This window comes from Oncorhynchus masou, chromosome 17 (assembly GCF_036934945.1).
Source record: "Oncorhynchus masou masou isolate Uvic2021 chromosome 17, UVic_Omas_1.1, whole genome shotgun sequence".
In the NCBI taxonomy this organism is placed as follows: Eukaryota; Metazoa; Chordata; class Actinopteri; order Salmoniformes; family Salmonidae; genus Oncorhynchus; species Oncorhynchus masou.
The window spans coordinates 33179209-33199987 of NC_088228.1; the positions used below are offsets into that span (position 1 = coordinate 33179209).

At 42.0% G+C, this 20779-nt stretch overlaps 1 protein-coding gene across 3 annotated transcripts; it reads left to right on the forward strand.

The window, feature by feature from the left end:
• The first annotated feature begins 4089 nt into the window (after nucleotides 1–4089).
• Nucleotides 4090–18881, forward strand: LOC135558890 (transcriptional adapter 1-like). Of its 3 annotated transcripts, XM_064993090.1 has the most exons (8): nucleotides 4090–4190; nucleotides 7010–7101; nucleotides 10316–10381; nucleotides 10473–10570; nucleotides 10691–10903; nucleotides 11116–11267; nucleotides 16085–16241; nucleotides 16457–18881. In XM_064993090.1, exons 1-8 carry the CDS (start codon nucleotides 4117–4119, stop codon nucleotides 16607–16609), a joined length of 1005 nt encoding a protein of 334 aa, XP_064849162.1. In that variant the 5' UTR covers nucleotides 4090–4116; the 3' UTR covers nucleotides 16610–18881. The 3 variants fall into 3 exon arrangements, with proteins under 3 accessions (XP_064849162.1, XP_064849163.1, XP_064849165.1); XM_064993091.1 differs by lacking the exon at nucleotides 10316–10381; XM_064993093.1 differs by lacking the exon at nucleotides 7010–7101 and having other exon boundaries at nucleotides 4099–4190.
• The last annotated feature ends 1898 nt before the right edge of the window (nucleotides 18882–20779 follow it).

A 20779-nucleotide genomic window follows, 5' to 3' on the forward strand; every position in this document is an offset into this window, starting at 1 on the left:
GTACTTGTACCCCCTGTATATAGCCTTGTTATTGTTATTTTATTGTGTTATTATTTTTCAATTTTTTTTTTTACTTTCGATTATTTGGTAAATATTTTCTTAACTCTATTTCTTGAACTGCATTGTTGGTTAAGGGCTTGTAAGTAAGCATTTCAAGGTAAGATCTTCAGCTGTTGTATTCTGAGCATGTGACAAATAACATTTTATTTTATTTTATTTGACCAACATCAAAGATTTCTATAACCCATGATAGACCAGTCTGTCGTTTCCAATGGGAGCAAATTAATCATAGTGGGCAGAACAAGCAAGGAGGTGGGCAGTGCCAAGCACCAGCTAGCGAGGTCATATTTGCGGTGTTTTAGCATGTATTTACATATTTCCGTTAGGGAACACCTACTCTGTGAAGTGCGTGGGCAATAACTCAATTCACCCTTGCACTCCTCCTAAACAAAGCCATTTTTTTTTCCTTTGGCAAAGGGTTGAGTCTACCAAACTTAGTCCACTCTGTAACAAATTATAGTTTTGGGAACAGAAAACTGTATTGAGATCAAATGTTTGATGAGAAAATGTGTAGAATGTATGCCAAATTCCATATCACTCCATCTTCTCCCACTGCCGGCCACTGGGCTTCCTCTCATCACCATAGCTGGTGGTGAGTGGAAATGCCATCCGGATGCTTTAGATTAATAGATCCGATGAAACATCTGGCTCATTGTTTTATTTGTGCCTATATGCTATGTTTATTGGGAGTCGTGTAAAGCTAAATCAGGAATGGGCAACTTTGATGGGGATGGGGGCCCACAAAAAAACAGAACTCATCATGTGGCTTGCAAGCAAAACATTTTAGCAGCCCCCCCTTGTTGTATAGAGAAAATGTTGCCATTTTAAATTAAGTTTGCTGCAATTCTACACGTTTTGCCACAGGCTAGAGAGAAGATTTAGCAATTTTATAACACATTTCATGCAATTCTGCAAATTTTGCCATGGGTGGAGAGAAAAATTTGCAGTTTTACAGCTATTTTCCTGCAGTACTACACATTTTGCCATAGGGTGGAGGCAAACGTTTATAGTTTTTTATTTGATAACTGATGATCAATGGGCCCCAGCCCATTCAGTAATTCAACCATGCTTACTACAAGATTAGATAGCTGACTAAATCAAATCAAATTGTATTGTTCGCATACACATATTTAGCAGATGTTATTGCGGATGTAGCGAAATGCTTGAGTTCCTAGCTCCAACAGTGCAGTAATATCTAACAATACACAACAATACACATGAATCTGAAAGTAAAAGAATGGAATTAAGAAATATAGAAATATTAGGACTAGCATTGTCGGAGTCCACAGTATAAATATATATACGGAACAAAAATATAAACACAACATGTAAAGTGTTGGTTCCATGTTTCATTAGCTGAAATAAAAGATCCTAGAAATGTTCCATACACACAAAAAGTTTATTCCTCTCAAATGTTGTGCACAAATTTGTTTACGTCTCTGTTAGTGAGCATTTCTCAGTTTCCAAAATAATGCATCCACAGACAGGTGTGGAATATCAAGAAGCTGATTAAACAGCATGATCATTACACAGGTGCACCTTGTGCTGGGGGCACTAAAATCCACTCTTAAATATGCAGTTTTGTCACATAACACAATGCCACAGATGTCTCAAGTTTTGAAGGAGCATGCAATTGGCATGCTGACTGCCGGAATGTCTACCAAAGCTGCTGCCAGAGAATTTAATGTTCATTTCTCTACCATAAGCTGCCTCCAACGTTATTTTAGAGAATTTGGCAGTATGTCTAACCGGCCTCACATCTACAGACCACGTGTAACCACACCAGCCCAGGACCTCCTCATCCGGCTTCTTCACCTGCGGGATTGTCTGAGACCAGGCACCCGGAGAACTGATAAAACTGAGGAGTATTTCTGTCTGTAATAAAACCCTTTTGTGGGGAAAAACTCATTCTGATTGTCTGGGCCTAACTCCCCAGTGGGTGGGCCTAGCTCCCAAGTGGGTGGGCCTATGTTCTCCCAGGTGCATATGTATTCACCCTCTTTGCTATGAAGCCCCTAAATAAGATCTGGTGAAACCAATTACCTTCAGAAGTCACATAATTAATTAAATAAAGTCCACCTGTGTGCAATCTATTTGTCACATGATCTCAGTATATAACACCTGTTCTGAAAGGCCCCGAAGTCTACAACATCGCTAAGCAAGGGGACCACCAAGCAAGCGGCACCATGAAGACCATGGAGATCGCCAAACAGGTTAGGGATAAAGTTGTGGAGAAGTACAGATCAGGGTTGGGTTACAAAAACATATCAGAAACTTTGATCATCCCACGGAGCACCATTAAACCCATTATTAAAAAAATTGAAAGAATAATGCACCACAACAAACCTGCCAAGAGAGGGCCGCCCACCAAAACTCCAGACAAGGAGGGCATTAATCAGAGGCAACAAAGAGACCAAAGATAACCCTGAAGGAGCTTCAAAACTCCACAGCGGAGATTGGAGTATCTGTTCATAGGACCACTTTAAGCCATACACTCCACAGAGTTGGGCTTTACGGAAGAGTGGCCATAAAGAAATCATTGCTGAAAGAAGAAATAAGCAAACACGTTTGGTGTTCACCAAAAGGCATGTGGGAGACTCCCCAAACATATGGAAGAAGGTACTCTGGTCAGATGAGACTAAAATTGAGCTTTTTGGCCTTCAAGGAAACCCCACCTGACCCAGATTCACCCCGAGAACACCATCCACCATCATTTTTCATAGGCAGGTATTGGGAAACTGGTCAGAATTGAAGGAATGATGGAGGGTGCTAAATACAGGGAACTTCTTGAGGGAAACCTGTTTCAGTCTTCCAGAGATTTGAGATTGGGACGGAGGTTCACCTTCCAGCAGGACAATGACCCGATGCATACTGTTAAAGCAACACTTGGGTGGTTTAAGGGGAACATTTAAATGTCTTGGAATGGCCTAGTCAAAGCCCAGACCTCAATCCAATTGAGAATCTGTGGTATGACTTAAAGATTGCTGTACACCATCAGGAACCCATCCAACCTGAAGGAGCAGGAGCAGTTTTGCCTTGATGAATGGACAAAAACCCCAGTGGCTAGATGTGCCAAGCTTACAGCGACATATCCCAAGGGACTTGTAGCTGTTATTGCTGCAAAAGGTGGCTCTACAAAGTATTGACTTTGGAGGGGAATAGTTATGCACACTCAGTTTTCTGTTTTTTTTTTTTGTGTGTATTATTTCTTGTTTGTTTCACAATAAAAGATATTTTGCATCTTCAAAGCATGTTGTGTAAATCAAATGATATAAATCTCCCAAAAGTATATTTGAATCCCAGGTTGTAAGGCCACAAAATAGGAAAAATGCCAAGTGGGGTGAATACTTTCTCTAGGCACAGTACAAATGTTTGCTCATTTATCAAAAAAATGGACTGAAAAATCACATTTACATAAGTACTGCCTGAACAAGGCAGTTAACCCACTGTTCCTAGGCCGTTATTGTAAATAAGAATTTGATCTTAACGGACTTACCTAGTTAAATAAAGGTTAAATAAAAAATAGCTGTGCAGCGACGCTCCCCATCCAACCTGACAGAGCTTGAGAGGATCTGCAGAGAAGAATGGGAGAACCTTCCCAAATACAGGTGTGCCAAGCTTGTAGCGTCACACCCATCAAGAGTTGAGGCTGTAATCGTTGCCAAAGGTGTTTCTTAATACATTTGATTTAATAATTTTGATTACTAACACATTTGCTAAAATGTCTAAAAACCTGTTTTTGCTTTGTAGGGTATTGTGTGTCGATTGATGAGGGGAAAAAACTAAGGTAAGCTAACAGAATGTGGAAAAGGTCAATGGGTCTGACTTTCCGAATGCACTGATAATAATACACAGCACTGTCTCATGAGGCATGTGTGCTCTCTGCTGGCAGGAAATTGTAATTGCAGAAGTGTGTGTGTGTGTGTTTTCCTATATTCCAAGTTCATAGGTGGCGCTATTACACCTTTTGCTGATGCACACACTTACGATAACAGAAAAAAGAAGATGCAGCCCAGGCGCGGAATGATTTCGTCCAACACTTGTATAGACGTCGTTATGGCAGCCCATGCTACTGAGCTTGAAATTGCCAAGAAACATTTAACTGACGCAATTGGTGATAATGTTAAACAGTAAGTAAGCAACTATTGGTTGGTTTGATGTTGTCCTTACACTTTTCTTTTTAACTTTCCTATTTCGAAAGTTGTTTTAATCGGCCACAAATGGATAGCTAAAACTAGCTCTCTGCTAACGGCTATGTATTATCTAGCTAGCTAAAGCCGGTAGCTTGTTTCCCAGTCGGTATTATCGGTGCGTTCGTAAATTCGCGCTGGCTATCTGCTCGATTTTTGAGCTTCTTGCCTGAGTGTGCTAGAGTGAAGAGTAACTGATGCATTTCCGAACGCGCAACACCCGTTTAATATGACTGTACATTTCGGCAAAAAAAGTTATTAAAATTGTTGCCATGAAAAGCAGCTTAACCAGCTCCGTTAGGCTGAGTGAAATGGTCAGTGAGGTGTTCTCTTATTTGTGTCTGGAAGTAACTAGCAAACTAGCTAACTTTATTTAGCCATTTTGCTTGGGTGCTTTTAAATTATTATAATTTTGTACATTTAACCTTTATTTAACTAGGCAAGTCAGTTAAGAACAAATTCTTATTTACAATGAATGACGCTGGGCTAATTGTGCGCTGCCCTATGGGACTCCCAATCACTGCCGGATGTGAAACAGCCTGGATTCGAACCAGGGACTGTAGTTTCGCCTCTTGCACTGAGATGCAGTGCCCCAGACCACTGTGCCATTCGGGAGCTCAAAACGGCTTGACTGCTCGGATCAACTCTACTCCTCGGCCAGAGCGTCCAGTGGACCTCTGAATTTACTAACGGGCAATCTGACAATGCTCTCAATTTACGAACGCCCAGAAGGCAGTTCGGCACTCCAGAGTGGATTTACCAACACACCCATAGGTATAACATCGCGACCGCGCCCGCCTGTGGGTAAAACAACCTATGGTTACCCCATTGGCTCTTTTTACAAATGCAATTTTCTTGTCTGCTTGTTTTAGCCAATTTATCGTTCAAAACTACTTTTAAAAAGTATGTGTAATGACTTTGTTATTCTCATTGAAAGCAAGTCTAAAGTCTGGTTATCGACATGTCTGTAGACAATTGTCATAGGTACATTATGAACATTATTTTTTTCGCCCAACGTCAAACTTGTATTGTCGTTATGGAAAAAGTAGTAATATCAAACGACGACCCGGTGCTCGAAACAGCAACTTGTGGTCGATGGGAATTCCCTTTTATTACGTGAATATCGACTCGGGAGTACACGATTCCCGCATATATTAAAAAAAAAAACGTTGGGCGTTCGCAGGGTTTTTTTAGCACACACACTTTTTCTTGAGGCAAGTCGAAGTTCGGTATTCAAAGTCTACGCCCCTTCGTCACTGATTGGTCAACAGTAGGGATTTTTCAATTAGGTGTTTGTCATTCGACGACAGTTGACTAGTTTTTATGCACATTTTTCCACTTGAGAAATACTGCACCAAACATCTTAGGTAGATGTAAAATTGTGCGACTAAAGGCGTCCGCATCCACCCTGAACAGTTCGTTTTGTGGCGTTTTTGTTCTACTGTTTACGCAATCCATTATAAATCGCAATCTGGGTCAGGTGGGTATAATGTGACAACATGACTAGCTAAATTATAAAATACGATTTTACAGTGTTACGCTTTCACAAGGCAATTCAGAAAAGCAGATCGTACTTTTGGTGCGCATGGAATGGAGTCATGAGTGCGTTCTGATGCGTGGTCCAGAGCAAATGCTCTTTACAATACAACAAACAGGCTCATTCTGTTCAGGACAACCCAGTGTATAATGCCATGTCATCTTGTAATTACATAAAACATAGTGATCATAAACGTTGACACAGTATATTACATGAGTTTTGTGATATGGAGATGTTCAGTGCAATTTTGGCCTCACTGGTGTCCTCGTTATTTACAGCATTTCCTTCACTCAGAAAACAAAACATTTTCAAAAGTCCCAATTCGCAGGAGGGATTGGGTCAACTTCTTGTGGCACTCCGTGCTCAAGTTCAGAACGTCTGTCGGTCAAAACCCATACAGAACTGTGAAGCGGAGACCCTGAGCTCAGAAGTCAAGTATAGCATGTTACTGTACAGCCACTGCATTCCAATTTAGGAGTTTATGAGTGTCAAAATTGGCAATGTTCAACCTGTATACAGGTATGACGTATAAAGTTACAAGTGTAAAAGGTAGAAAAAATAAAAATGAATCAGATTAAAATGGAATAATTCTGAACAGTCCCAAGACCAACCTTCAGCAGATAAGTTTCTAGCCACAAGCATAAACTAGCAAGCTGGGAACGACTCATCAGGATGACTGACAAAACTGGACTGACTGAACTGAGTCTGTTCATCTCCACTCAACTCTTGTTCCGCAACGAACGTAATCAATTTGAACACCAGGCGTGTTCGAATACTCTCCCAAGTCGAAGTTCGGTCTACTCCCGCTTGTAGGAGTGGGAACTACGTGTTGTTGTTCAACGAGAGATGACTAGTTTATTACTTCAGAAATGCTGCAACGAACATCTCAGTTAGATGTAATATGGCTCGACTAAGGCCTCTCCTGCAAAAACGTCAAAATGAATGACAATTTATGAATTAATCTTATATTCATTCTGACTCTTTTGAGGAAGTGTATACTGGCTATGTTGCTACGTTGTCATGAGGGACGAACCGTAATATTGCAATTTCTCAAGTGAAGGTCTTTTTAAGAGGGTATGCGAGGCACAGACGTTCACTTTGCCAAGCCAAGTTCTGCCAGGAGCAAATCGAACCTAGTATGCGCACGCTTTTACGTTAACTTTACTGAATGTTTAGCTAACGTTGTCATGAATGTTAATTTCCTCAATTGCATCTCTTATAGTTACTGGGCGAACTTGAAACTGTGGTTCAAACACAAGATAAGCAAGGAAGAGTTTGACATCGAGGCTCGTCGCCTTTTGGCACAAGACAACGGTTAGTGGAGAAATTATTCAACATTCTGACTGTTTCTGTGGGTTCGACTAGAGGTCTTCATACAGAAATGTATGCACTGAGAAAATTTCAGATCTGCTTAGTGCAAACTTGAACATTTACTAAATGCTGTGTGACTTCCAGCGAGTGTTTACTGTGAACATGCATATAAGCCTACTGCAGCTCTGATTGGTTATGCCTAACTCGGGTCTCAGGCCTATCAATGCAATATAACCCTACTCTGATGCGTTCTGCCTAAAACAAAATCTCTTGCATACTTTGTTTTGGTATGTTGCATTGAAAGTGGCTAACATTGCATTGATTCGATCGCAATTCCCATAGTAAAGGGAAATGTTCATAGTGTTAGTAAAAATGAGTGAAGTTCAATGTTGTGCTTCTCGATGTGGGCTGATATATCTTCTGGGGGCATTCCCGGGAGCTGCAAGCCTGCAGGTTAGAGGTAACATTGCCTGAGACCCAAACTGGGACCTGAGCGGGTCTGGATCCAGAATTATAAATAGTGTCTCGGGTCTGGGTCAGATTTGATATGATTGTCTCGGGTATGTGTAATTAAGACTTTTCCGGAAGGGGCTACACACACACACACACACACACACGCACAGAGAGATGCTTTTCTGGAGTGTGTAGCTTGTTGGTTCCTTCCTCCCTGTGTTACTCACAGTACTGCCCTGCCCCACCTGCTAGACTGTCTCTTCTCGCACTTTATCACCTCCGGTTAATAAAGTAACTCAGCTCCCTCACTCGGATAGGACCAAGTCTGGATCTGACTATTTCTATACAGGTTGTCCTCGGGTCTGTTTGGAACGGGTATATATATACAGTTGGAAGTCAGACGTTTACATACACTTAGGTTGTAGTCATTAAAACTTGTTTTTCAAACACTCCACAAATTTGCCTTTAAATTGTTTAACTTCTCTAGGGTAGGGGGCAGCATTGGGAATTTTGGATGAAAAGCGTGCCCAAATTAAACTGCCTGCTACTCAGCCATAAAAGCTAGAATCTGCATATAATTAGTAGATTTTGATAAACTGCACGAAGTTACTAAAACTGTTTGAATGATGTCTGTGAGTATAACAGAACTCATATGGCAGGCAAAAACCTGAGAAAAAATCCAACCAGGAAGTGGGAAATCTGAGGTTTGTAGGTTTAACTCTTGCCCTATCGAATACAGTGTCTATGGGGTCATATTGCACTTCCTAAGGCTTCCACTAGATGTCAAGTCTTTAGAACCTTGTTTGATGCTTTTTTGTCATCTGAGCGCCGTACTATTGATTATTGCATGGTGTGCTTTTTCCGTGAAGATTTTTGAAATCTGACACAGCGGTTGCATTAAGGAGAAGTGGATCTAAAATTCCATGTATAACACTTGTATCTTTTATCAATGTTTATTATGAGAATTTCTGTAAATTGATGTGGCTCTCTGCAAAATCACCGGATGTTTTGGAACTACTGAACATAACGTGCCAATGTAAACTCAGATTTTTGGATATAAATATGAACTTTACCGAACAAAACATACATGTATTTTGTAACATGAAGTCCTATGAGTGTCATCTGATGAAGATAATCACATTTTAGTGATTACTTTTATCTATATTTCTGCTTTTTGTGACTCCTCTATTTGGCTGGAAAAATGGCTGTTTTTCTGTGACTTGGTGGTGACCTAACATAATTGTTTGTGGTGCTTTCGCTGTAAAGCCTTTTTGAAATCAGACACAATTCTCGTTAATCCAGCCACAGTATCTTTAAAATGGCGTAAAATACTTGAGGAATTTTAATTATGAGATTGTTTTGAATTTGGCGCCCTGCACTTTCACTGGCTGTTGGTGGGGTGGGACGCTACTGTCCCTCTCCTTAATGTAACCACTGCGACAGATTTAAGAAAAAAACACGGGAAAAGCATACCTTGCAATAATCTGAGTTCGGAGCCCAAACAAGCCATAAAGATATCCTCCATGTTGTGGAGTCAACATTAGTCAGAAATAGCATTATAAATATTCACTTACCTTTGATCTTCATCAGAATGCACTCCCAGGAATCCCAGTTACACAATAAATGTTTGATTTGTTCAATAAAGTATATTATTTATGTCCAAACACCTCCTTTTGTTAGCTTGCTTGGAAAACAAATCCAAACTCGCAACGCGCGTGCAAGTCCAGCAGAAAGGTCGGACGAAAAGTCCAAAAAGTTCCGTTATAGTCCGTAGAAACATGTCATATGTGTTCTGTTATACTCACAGACATCATTCAAACAGTTTTAGAAACTTCAGAGTTTTTAAAATCCAAATATACTAATTATATGCATATTCTAGCTTTTATGGCTGAGAAACAGGCAGTTTACGCTGGGCACCTTATTCATCCAAGCTACTCAATACTGCCCCCCCGTTCACCAAGAAGTTAATGACTCCAACCTAAGTTTAAGTAAACTTCCATCTTAAACTGGGTCAGGGTTGGTAAGGCCAAGGTGCATTTCGGGAAAGGCCTGTTTTGAAGCTCCCCACCTCCATCTAGGCACTCCCTCACTGTTGTAAAAAATATTTTGGAAGCTTTAAAAATGCATTTATTAATGTCTAAATGTATTTTTGCCTTATTTATTATATTACAGACGCACCTTAATTAATGCACACTTTTATATTATGTGAGCTAAAAATAAAATTGAAAAAATATATAAAAACTTTAAGTATAATTTTTGGAAAATTCTAATATTACTGCCCCCAAAACCTATAATGACATGTAATTTTGTCCATTTTAATCGAAATACCTATGGAGGACTGCTTCTTCTGAGCAGTGACAAAATGGGTGACCTGGGGCTTCAAAATCTCTCACTGACCAATACATAGCATCAGCCATCAAGGTTTTTAAACCAAGCTCTGGTCCATGCCAGCGACTTGCATCTTTCCATTCATCCCCCCATCAAAATTTTTTTTTTTTTTTTGCGACTGGCTTCAATATACTTTCATTACTCACCAAAGTTAAGATGTTACTAGAGTTCTGATTTAACTTTTCACTGAATTCTTCAGTTGTCCGTTCTCCAAAATATGAAATGAGAGCACTTTGTTTACAGCCGCTAGCCATGCACATGTATCCGATTTGCACTACGAGCTGATACAAGCGTATGGACCAGAGCTAGTCTGCTCAGTGCAAAAAAAAGAATGAATTACAATCAAACTCTACTTATTTTTCTTTCTCTCTCTCAGTTCATGTCCACAATGACTTTCTCCTGGCCATTCTCACACGTTGTCAGATAATCGTCTCCACACCAGGTAGGGTTTCCATCGAGTATATCACTATCGATGGATACCACACATCTGTATGTTGACCACAAACCTGACTGCAACCCATTCCCTTTTCCAGAGGGTGCTGGATCTTTGCAGTGGGCAGGTAGCTCAGCCTCCAAGCCTGGCAAGCCTGCCAAAGGAAATAAGAAGTTCTCCTTCAGACAGAAATTTGATGTGAGTTGTTGTCCTTCAATAATGCATAATGGGAGGTGGCAGTAATACATGGTTTATAAACTTCAGACCTCTCCTGTTGGTGAAGTATAATTCCGTGCGTGTGACCCGTTGCGTGTCCAGCATCGCTTCCAGCCCCAGAACCCTCTGAGTGCGGCCCAGGCCTTCAGCCCGCGGGAGGTTGGGAGTGAGGAAGAGGAGCTGAGACTTAGTGCCCACACCCTGTTGCTGCCCACCCGGGGCCAGCTGGAGGCCCGCATGATGGTCACCGCTTTTGAGCTGGGCCTGGACAACGTCACGGAGGACGCCGTCAGCACCATGGTCCACGCAGTGGAGGTATGTGTCGAGTGTGTGTTTTTTATGGGATACTAGTACAAGATATTAGAAGGGCTGTAAGACTTCATGTTTCTCATACAGCACAGGTTACTTTATACTTTGAGACAGGCTTTGTACCCCTTCCAACAGCAAGTTGTATCAGTCCACTCAGGCCCCCCCCCCCCTCCCCATACACACACTTCACTCACCTGTCGTTCCCTCCACTACCACAGAACCAACTGAAGGACATGCTGACTGCTGTGGTGTCCAGGAGGAAGGCCTACCGAGTGCGTGATGGACACTTCCCCTACGCCTTCGGCAGTGATGTCACCCCCCAGCCCTACTTGAAGAACAGCCTGGCAGCCTACCACATTGTCACAGATTGGTAATGAGGTTAATTGTCTTTCTGCAGCGTTCAGCTGCCTTAAATCAACTAGAAAAATGTTCAACAAAGTATCAAATCAAGTGTTATTTATCACATGCGCCAAATACAACCGGTGTAGGTAGACCTTACAGTAAAATGCTTACTTACAAGCCCTTACATTTTTATTCACCTTTATTTATCTAGGCAAGTCAGTTAAGAACAAATTCTTATTTACAATAATGGCCTACCGGGGAACAGTGGGTTAACTGCCTTCATGGGCAGAACGACAGATTTAACTTTTCAGTTCGGGGATTTGATACAGCAACCTTTTGGTTACTGGCCCAACGCTCTAACCACTAGGCTACCTGCCGCCCTGCTTAACCAACAATGCTTTAAGTAGTTTTTAAGAAAACATTTTTAGGTAAAACATTGAAAATAAAAAGTAACCAATAATTAAATAGCAGCAGTAAAATAATAATAGCTAGGTGATATACATGGGGTACCGGTACAGAGTCAATGTGCAGGGGCACCGGTTAGTGGAGGTAATATTTACATGTAGGTAGAGTTAAAGTGACTATTCATAGATAATAAACAGAGCGTAGCAGCAGTGTAAAAGAAGACCCTGCGTAGCCCTTGATTATTTTTTCCAGCAGTCTTATGGCTTGGGGGTAGAAGCTTTTAAGAAGCCTTTTGGACCTAGACTTGGTGCTCCGGTACAGCTTGCCGTGCGGTAGCAGAGAGAACAGTCTATGACTAGGGTGGCTGGAGTCTTTGACCATTTTTAGGGCCTTTCTCTGACACCGCCTGGTATAGAGGTACTGGATGGCAGGAAGCTTGGCCACAGTGACGTACTGGGCCATACGCACTACCCTCTGTAGTGCCTTGCGGTCGAAGGCCGAGCAGTTGCCATACCAGGCAGTTATGCAACCAGTCAGGATGGTGCAGCTGTGGGCCCTTTTGAGGATCTGAGGACCCATGCCAAATATTTTCAGTCTCCTGAGGGTTAATAGGCTTTGTCGTGCCCTCTTCACGACTGTCTTAAAGTGGCTGGAGTTGAGTCAGTGTGTTGGCAGCAGCCACTCAATGTTAGTGGTGGCTGTTTAACAGTCTGATGGCCTTGAGATAGAAGCTGTTTTTCAGTCTCTCGGTCCCAGCTTTGATGCACCTGTACTGACCTCGCCTTCTGGACGATAGCGGGGTGAACAGGCAGTGGCTCGGGTGGTTGTTGTCCTTGATGATCTTTATGGCCTTCCTGTGACATCGGGTGGTGTAGGTGTCCTGGAGGGCAGGTAGTTTGCCCCCGGTGAAGCGTTGTGCAGACCTCACTACCCTCTGGAGAGCCTTACGGTTGTGGGCGGAGCAGTTGCCGTACCAGGCGGTGATACAGCCCGACAGGATGCTCTCAATTGTGCATCTGTAGAAGTTTGTGAGTGCTTTTGGTGACAAGCTGAATTTCTTCAGCCTCCTGAGGTTGAAGAAGTGCTGCTGCGCCTTCTTCATGATGCTGTCTGTGTGGGTGGACCAATTCAGTTTGTCTGTGATGTGTACGCCGAGGAACTTAAAACTTACTACCCTCTCCACTACTGTTCCATCGATGTGGATAGGGGGGTGTTCCCTCTGCTGTTTCCTGAAGTCCACAATCATCTCCTTAGTTTTGTTGACGTTGAGTGTGAGGTTATTTTCCTGACACCACACTCCGAGGGCCCTCACCTCCTCCCTGTAGGCCGTCTCGTCATTGTTGGTAATCAGGCCTACCACTGTTGTGTCGTCCGCAAACTTGATGATTGAGTTGCAGTCGTGGGTGAACAGGGAGTACAGGAGAGGGCTCAGAACGCACCCTTGTGGGGCCTCAGTGTTGAGGATCAGCGGGGTGGAGATGTTGTTACCTACCCTCACCACCTGGGGGAGGCCCGTCAGGAAGTCCAGTACCCAGTGGCACAGGGCGTTTCGAGACCCAGGGTCTCGAGCTTGATGACGAGTTTGGAGGGTACTATGGTGTTAAATGCTGAGCTGCAGTCGATGAACAGCATTCTCACATAGGTATTCCTCTTGTCCAGATGGGTTAGGTCAGTGTGCAGTGTGGTTGAGATTGCATCGTCTGTGGACCTATTTGGGCGGTAAGCAAATTGGAGTGGGTCTCGGGTGTCAGGTAGGGTGGAGGTGATATGGTCCTTGACTAGTCTCTCAAAGCACTTCATGATGACGGAAGTGAGTGCTACGGGGCGGTCATCGTTTAGCTCAGTTACCTTAGCTTTCTTGGGAACAGGAATAATGGTGGCCCTCTTGAAGCATGTGGGAACAGCAGACTGGGATAGGGATTGATTGAATATGTCCGTAAACACACCAGCCAGCTGGTCTGCGCATGCTCTGAGGGCGCAGCTGGGGATGCCGTCTGGGCTTGCAGCCTTGCGAGGGTTAACACGTTTAAATGTTTTACTCACCTCGGCTGCAGTGAAGGAGAGTATATATGCAGATGATAGTCTTCTACTCAGCTGGCCACTCCCCAGATGTTGTGTTAAATGCTCTACAACAAAGCTTTCTTAGTGTCCAATAAGCTTTCTCTGCCCTTAACCTTCTGAACAGCTACAATACAAAGGTCATGTGATTTGGTAAGAAGAATGCTGCCCTTCCCCCAGGTGTTATTACTACCTCTGAGGGTTTAGAGCTTGAAGTAGTCACCTCATACAAGCTGCCAAACTAACCCTGATTCAGATGACCATCCTACCCATGCTAGATTACGGAGACATCATTTATAGATCGGCAGGTAAGGGTGCTCTCGAGCGGCGAGATGTTTTTTACCATTCGGCAAATCAGATTTGCCACCAATGCACTTTTATAGGACACATCACTGCACTCTGTACTACTCTGTATTCTGTTCATCTCTGTATACCCATCGCAAGACCTGCTGTTTGATGCTTATTTATAAAACCCTCTTAGGCCTCACTCCCCCCCTGTCTGAGATATTTACTGCAGCCCTCATCCTCTACATTCAACTCCCGTTCTGCCAGTCACATTCTGTTAAAGGTCCCCAAAGCGCACACATCCCTGGATCGCTCCTCTTTTCAGTTCGCTGGAGCTAGTGAATGGAACGAGCTCCAACAAACACTCAAACTGGACAGTTTTATCAATTCAATTCAAGGGCTTTATTATTGGCATGGGAAACGTGTTAACATTGCCAAAGCAAGTGAGGTAGATAATATATAAAGTGAATATATAAAGTGAAATAAACAATTAAAAATTAACAGTAAACATCACACATACAGAAGTTTCAAAACAAAGACATTACAAATGTCATATATATATATATATATATATATAGTGTTTTAACAATGTACAAATGGTAAAGGACACAAGATAATATAAATAAGCATAGGTGTGTGTTCTTCACTGGTTGCCCTTTTCTCGTGGCAACAGGTCACAAATCTTGCTGCTGTGATGGCACACTGGAATTTCACCCAGTAGATATGGAAGTTTCTCAATCTCTTCATTCAAAGACTCAATCATGGACACTTACTGACAGTTGTGGCTGCTTTGTGTGATGTATTTTTGTCTCCACCTTCTTGACCTTTTGTGCTGTTGACTGCCCAATAATGTTTGTACCATGTTTTGTGCTGCTACCATGTGGTGTTGCTACCATGCTATGTTGTCTTAGGTCTCTCTTTATGTATTGTTGTGTTGTCTCTCTTGTTGTGATGTGTGTGTTTTGTCCTATATTTATGTTGAATGTATTTTAATCCCACAGGAGGCCTTTCGTCTTTTGGTAGGCCGTCATTGTAAATAAGAATTTGTTTCTTACTGACTTGCCTAGTTAAATAAAGGTTAAATAAATAAAAATAGGCTCACTGGGCAGCTTGGGCTGTGGTTCCCTTTGTAGTCTAATAGTTTGCAAGCACTGCCATCGGAGCCGGAGGTGTAGTACGATTCAATCTTAGTCCTGTATTGATGCTTTACCTGTTTTGATGGTTCATTGAAGGGCATAGTGGGATTTCTTATATTCTAATGGGTTAGAGTCCTGCTCCTTGAAAGCAGCAGCTCTTCCCTTTAGCTCAGTGTGGATGTTTCCTGTAATCCATGGCTTCTGGTTGGGGTATGTATGTACGTGTGCTCCTCAATGCCATCGGAAGAATTACGGACCATATTCCAGTCTGTGCTTGCAAAACAGTCCTGTAGCTTAGCATCTGCTTCATCTGACCACCTTCTTATTGACCAAGTCACTGGTACTTCCTGCTTTAGTTTTTGCTTGTAAGAATGAATCAGGAGGATATAATTATGGTCAGATTTGCCAAATGGAGGGTGAGGGAGAGCTTTGAATGCGTCTCTGTGTAAGGAGTAAAGGTGGTCAAGAGTTTATATTTTTTTATTACAGCTTTTTCCCCCTCTGGTTGCACATCTACTTGTATCAATGAATTGCATAGAAACAAAAATGCAATTATTAGGCTATTACCATTTTAATGAGTAACTATATGGTAAGCGGCGGACTGTAGAATAAAGTTTAACTGCTCTGTTCAGATGTAACATCAAGGGTCAACTTAGAGTAATTTTATAGACTTCAGTTTTACCTTAAATGGTTGTTAGTTCAAAACAACATACTATACTTTAGGTACATGAAGTAGCAGTAAGGTGAGGTAGGAGAGCTGCCCATACAACACACTGCAAAAAGGACCACTTGGAGACTGGATAGAGGTCCATTTTAAAATACTTATTTTATTTTATTTACAAAGGCAGGGTCCTTTGCAGTTTTAGGGCCAGGCAGAATTTCCCCTTACTAATAAATTACTTTTAGGCTCTTGTCATGCTCGTCTGTTTGTTCTGACTCCCTCTCCTCATCCGTACTCTAGCCCACCTCACAGTGCATCTCGTCTGGCCGGCCTGCCCCCTCAGCTATTACAAGACGATGCTGAGCAGCAGGCTGCTCTCCTATTGGCCTGTTCTGGTGACCGTCTCCTTGCGCCCCTCCCTCCGATCAGCATGTTTGATCTCCTGGAAGCGTTACAGGTGAGAGAATCACAGCTTCAATCTGCCTTACGTCACATGATATACCTATAACAAAAAACATTCTGACATTTGAATTGATTTGCTTTTTCAACCGCATTCCACAAACATTTTTCTCTCTAATCAAAAGGAAAGCTGAAAAGGTATATGTGTCATTGTATGTGAAAGAAAAAAATCAACTCAAACAACTATATTGTTCATGATTTTCCTTGACGTAGGTCCACCGAGGTGTGATGCCCTCTCACACCATGTATGCCCTGAACATGGAACGGATTCTGTCCCGGCTGTGGCATCCTAGTCACGAGGAACTGGAGCAGGACCGTGTGCACCGCCAACGCCTCGCAGGGAACGATGGTCTGCTCGTCAGCTGAGACACACACACAGACAGTCTGGTGGATAGACAGGCAGATTGTTGTGGGGGTATGGCTGAGACAAATGGAGAGTTTAACACACAGTGTTGAGGCATCCATATGGCCCCTAAACCCTGCCTTGAAGCAGAGCAAGAGGATGATATCGAAGACTGGATTTCCACTCCACTAGGTCTACTCCGTAGAGGCTCTGCAACCGCTTCACCACGCACCACTTTACACTAGTGTCAATAACGTTTTCGAACGCTTGGTAGAGTGCAAACCCAGCCTAAGATGCACAGAGCTGTGCTGTAATGAAAAGGAAGGAAGGAAGGAATGAAGGCCCAGTGTGGTGTGGTCACGGACAGCTTGTTATGGCACTAACATGTCTACACAGGTGCGCACACAGTGATATCTCTCCCATAGCCTCTCTGACCCTCCTTTAAATGCACCGTTAGTGATGTTAATACGTTTGAGGTGTGCATTTCTGACCTGGTGGGTTTATTTTGTCAGTTAATTTGTTTGATAGAATAGTGTTACATTTGTTGTATTTCCCAAGCCTCTGTGTACAAATGTTGCAGCCTTATTATTGCGATATTAACATGCTCTTGTAGAGTTATGCCTGAGTAGTACACTTGGGTCCTTGTTCACTGTACTTTGTCAGAGCAATGCATGCATTAGTATGCATACAAATATGTATGTGTGTGTGTGTGTGTGTGTATATTGTTTAGTTATTATTATTTTTACACCAGCGATCTTGTTTAATATCAAAGTCCACTTGACCAATAGTATTTACTCTAGTATCTTATGGTGCCACTGTTGCCAATGACATCTACAGTGCCACCAACTGGTCTGGTGCAGCCATCTAAGGTTGCAGTGACTTTATGTTCACACAGCTTGTAAGGACATATACGTAAGGTTTACTTACCAAGATTCATGGCCCATGTCCATCGGTTCAGTTCTTTATAGCCCTGGTGTGATATGGTGCCATCTTGTGGTGCAGTGTGGCCGACTTTGAATGCAGCAACTAATCATTGTCAAATTCATTAGGCTAATTCATTGACTCCAGATTTGGTATATAGACTCAATCTGACTTCATGAGTTCATGAGAATATGTTTTAAGTATTATTAGCATATGTGCTAACATGCATCTATAGGTTCATCTTAAGGACGTCCATGATGCGTTTCAAGTTGAAGGCCACTTTGTAGTGGCTTTACAGTGGTTTAAATGGACACGTCAAATCTGATTTTTGATTTGTTAACTCTGCCATCTTTTTACCAATCCCTTTAGCTTTTCTCAAGCTAAGTTAAGATGTAGCATGGGCCAACATTCCACATTTGGTGTCATGGTTCATGAGAAGATTTCTTTGAAGTTATTATATTTTTGTTTTTCCACATTTTAGCATGTGCTAATATGCATCTATTGGTATAGAGTGGCCATCTTTGAATGCATTAATGTTATTTTCTCAAACTGTTTAGGGACTGTTTTGATGATTCAAAATACCAAATTCTGAGTGTATCAGACTTTCAGTCCAGGTGAAGATTATTTTATGATTACTTTAAACATTAGCCTTACATAGTCAAAGTGAATTGTTAATAGTTTCCTAACTTTAAAGATATCAAAGCCAAACTTAACATGGTTCATCATGGTAATGTATTTGATGACCCTACAAAGTTGATAGGCCATTGTGGATTTACAAAGGTTTTAAATGGACATGTAAAATCTTGATTTCCTGATTTATCAATAACTCCGCCATCTTGTCACCAATCCCTTAGTTTGAGAAAAACTAAGTTAATAAGAGATGGTATAATTTGGATTTATGGTTCATGAGAAGTTTTTCAAAGATTTTTCAAAATGTCCAAGATGGAGGAAAATCTATCCTGAGGGACCGTATGGGTTCTTAAGGCAAATTTGTTCAGCATAGCTTTGCTGTGAATCCCTTATAATAATAGTAAACAGTATGGCAGCATCATAAGTGGTGTGCAAGTGTCCGTGTAGGCGTGATAGTCCTGTTTACATGTATATTGGCCTAAAACATGACTGGTAGCAGGGATATATATAACTACTTATGGTAATATACTAATGGTATTATATACGGTGCATTTGGAAAGTATTCAGACCCCTTGACTTTTTCCACATTTTGTTACGTTACAGCCTTATTCTAAAATTGTTTTGTTTTTTAGAAAATCCTCAGTCTACACACATTACCCCATAATGACAAAGTGAAAACAGGTTTTTAGATTTTTTTTTGTGCAAATGTATTAAAAATAAAACATACCTTTTTTATTTAAAGTATTCAGACCCTAGCTATGAGACTTGAAATTGAGATCAGGGGCATCCTGTTTCCATTGATCATCCTTGATGGTTCTACAACTTGATTGGAGTCCACTTGTGGTAAATTCAATTGATTGGACATGATTTGGAAAGGCACACACCTGTCTGTATAAGGTCTCACAGTTGACAGTGCATGCCAGAGCAAAACCAAGCCATGAAGTCAAAGGAATTGTCTGGAGAGCTCAGACCGCATTGTGTTGAGGCTCAGATCTGGGGAAGAGTACCAAGAAAAAGATCCACAAGAACACAGTGGCCTTCATCACTTTTAAATGGAAGAAATTTGGAACCGCCAAGACTCTTCCTAGAGCTGACCACCCGGCCAAACTGAGAAATCGGAGAAGGGTCTTGGTCAGGGAGGTGACCAAGAACCCAATGGTCACTCTGACAGAGCTCCAGAGTTTCTCTGTGGGGATGGTTGTCCTTCTGGAATGTTCTCCCATCTCTGCAGTACTTCACCAATCAGGTCTTCATGTTAGAGTGGATATGCAGAAGCCACTCCTCAGTAAAAGGCACATGACAGCCCGCTTGGAATTTGTCAAAAGGCGCCTAATGGACTCTGACCATGAGAAACAAGATGGTCTGGTCTGATGAAACCAAGATTGAACTCTTTGGCCTAAATGCCAAGCGTCATATCTGGAGGAAACCTAGCACCATCCATACGGTGAAACATGGTGGTGGCAGAATCATGCTGTGTGGATGTTTTTCAGCGGCAGGGACTGGGAGACTAGTCAGGGTCGAGGGAAAGATGAAGTGAGCTAAGTACAGAGAGATCCTTGATTAAAAACCTGTTCGAGAGCGCTCAGACTGGGACGAAGGTTCAACTTCCAACAAGACAACGACCCTAAGCACACAGCCAAGACAACACAGGGGTGCCTTTGGAACAAGTCTCTGAATGTCCTTGAGTGGCCCAGGCAGAGCCTGGACTTGAACCTGATTGTACATCTCTGGCTTTGCAGCGACGCTCCCTATCCAACCCGAGAGAGCTTGAGAGGATCTGCAAAGAAGAATGGGAGAAACTCCCCAAATACAGGTGTGCCAAGCTTGTGGTGTCACACCCAAGAAGACTCAAGGCTGTAATCGCTGCCAAAGGTGCTTCAACAAAGTACTGAGTAAAGTTTCTGAATACTTATGTAAATTATATTGTTTTTATTTTTAATATAAATTTACAAAAAATGTATACAAACCTGTTTGTGCTTTGTCATTATGAGATTTTGTGTGTAAATTGATTAAGGGGGGAAAAAACTCATTCTAAAATGTATAAGGTTGTAACATAAAATGTGGGGGAAAAGTCCAGAGGCCTTAATTACTTTCCAAATGCACTGTACATGTAAACAGGAGTAATAGTGACCAGTAGCAGTATGAATAGATACTTGGGAATATCAATCAATAACCAATGGATAGCAGCATAGTGGTAATCATTTAAGCAGCAGTGTAGGTGTGAAGGGGGGCAGTAGTTGACACTATTGAGCACGTATACACATCTATTGAACACATTACACGACACTATTGAAGAATGTTTTTTTTCTCAGTCATGGGAACTCGTTATGAAAGATAATTAATTTAATTTATTATATAGCACCTCAGCTCCTTAAAACACCAGTCGTAAGACTATTAGTACCAACCAGCATTTACAACAGGAGACAGACAGTATTTTAGGCACACCCTGACCCACCGTCATAGAAAACGTAACTGCTCCCAGAGCTCTCTTGCCATATTTGGCTTGCTTGCTGCTCATTTCCGAAACGGTGTCCAATCGTTGTCGAGGAGCACGGTCCCCTACCAAGCGATTACACTACACTGGAGTGACTCAATGGTCAGTCTGTCCCCATTTTACTGTTAACAAACATTAAATGCATTCA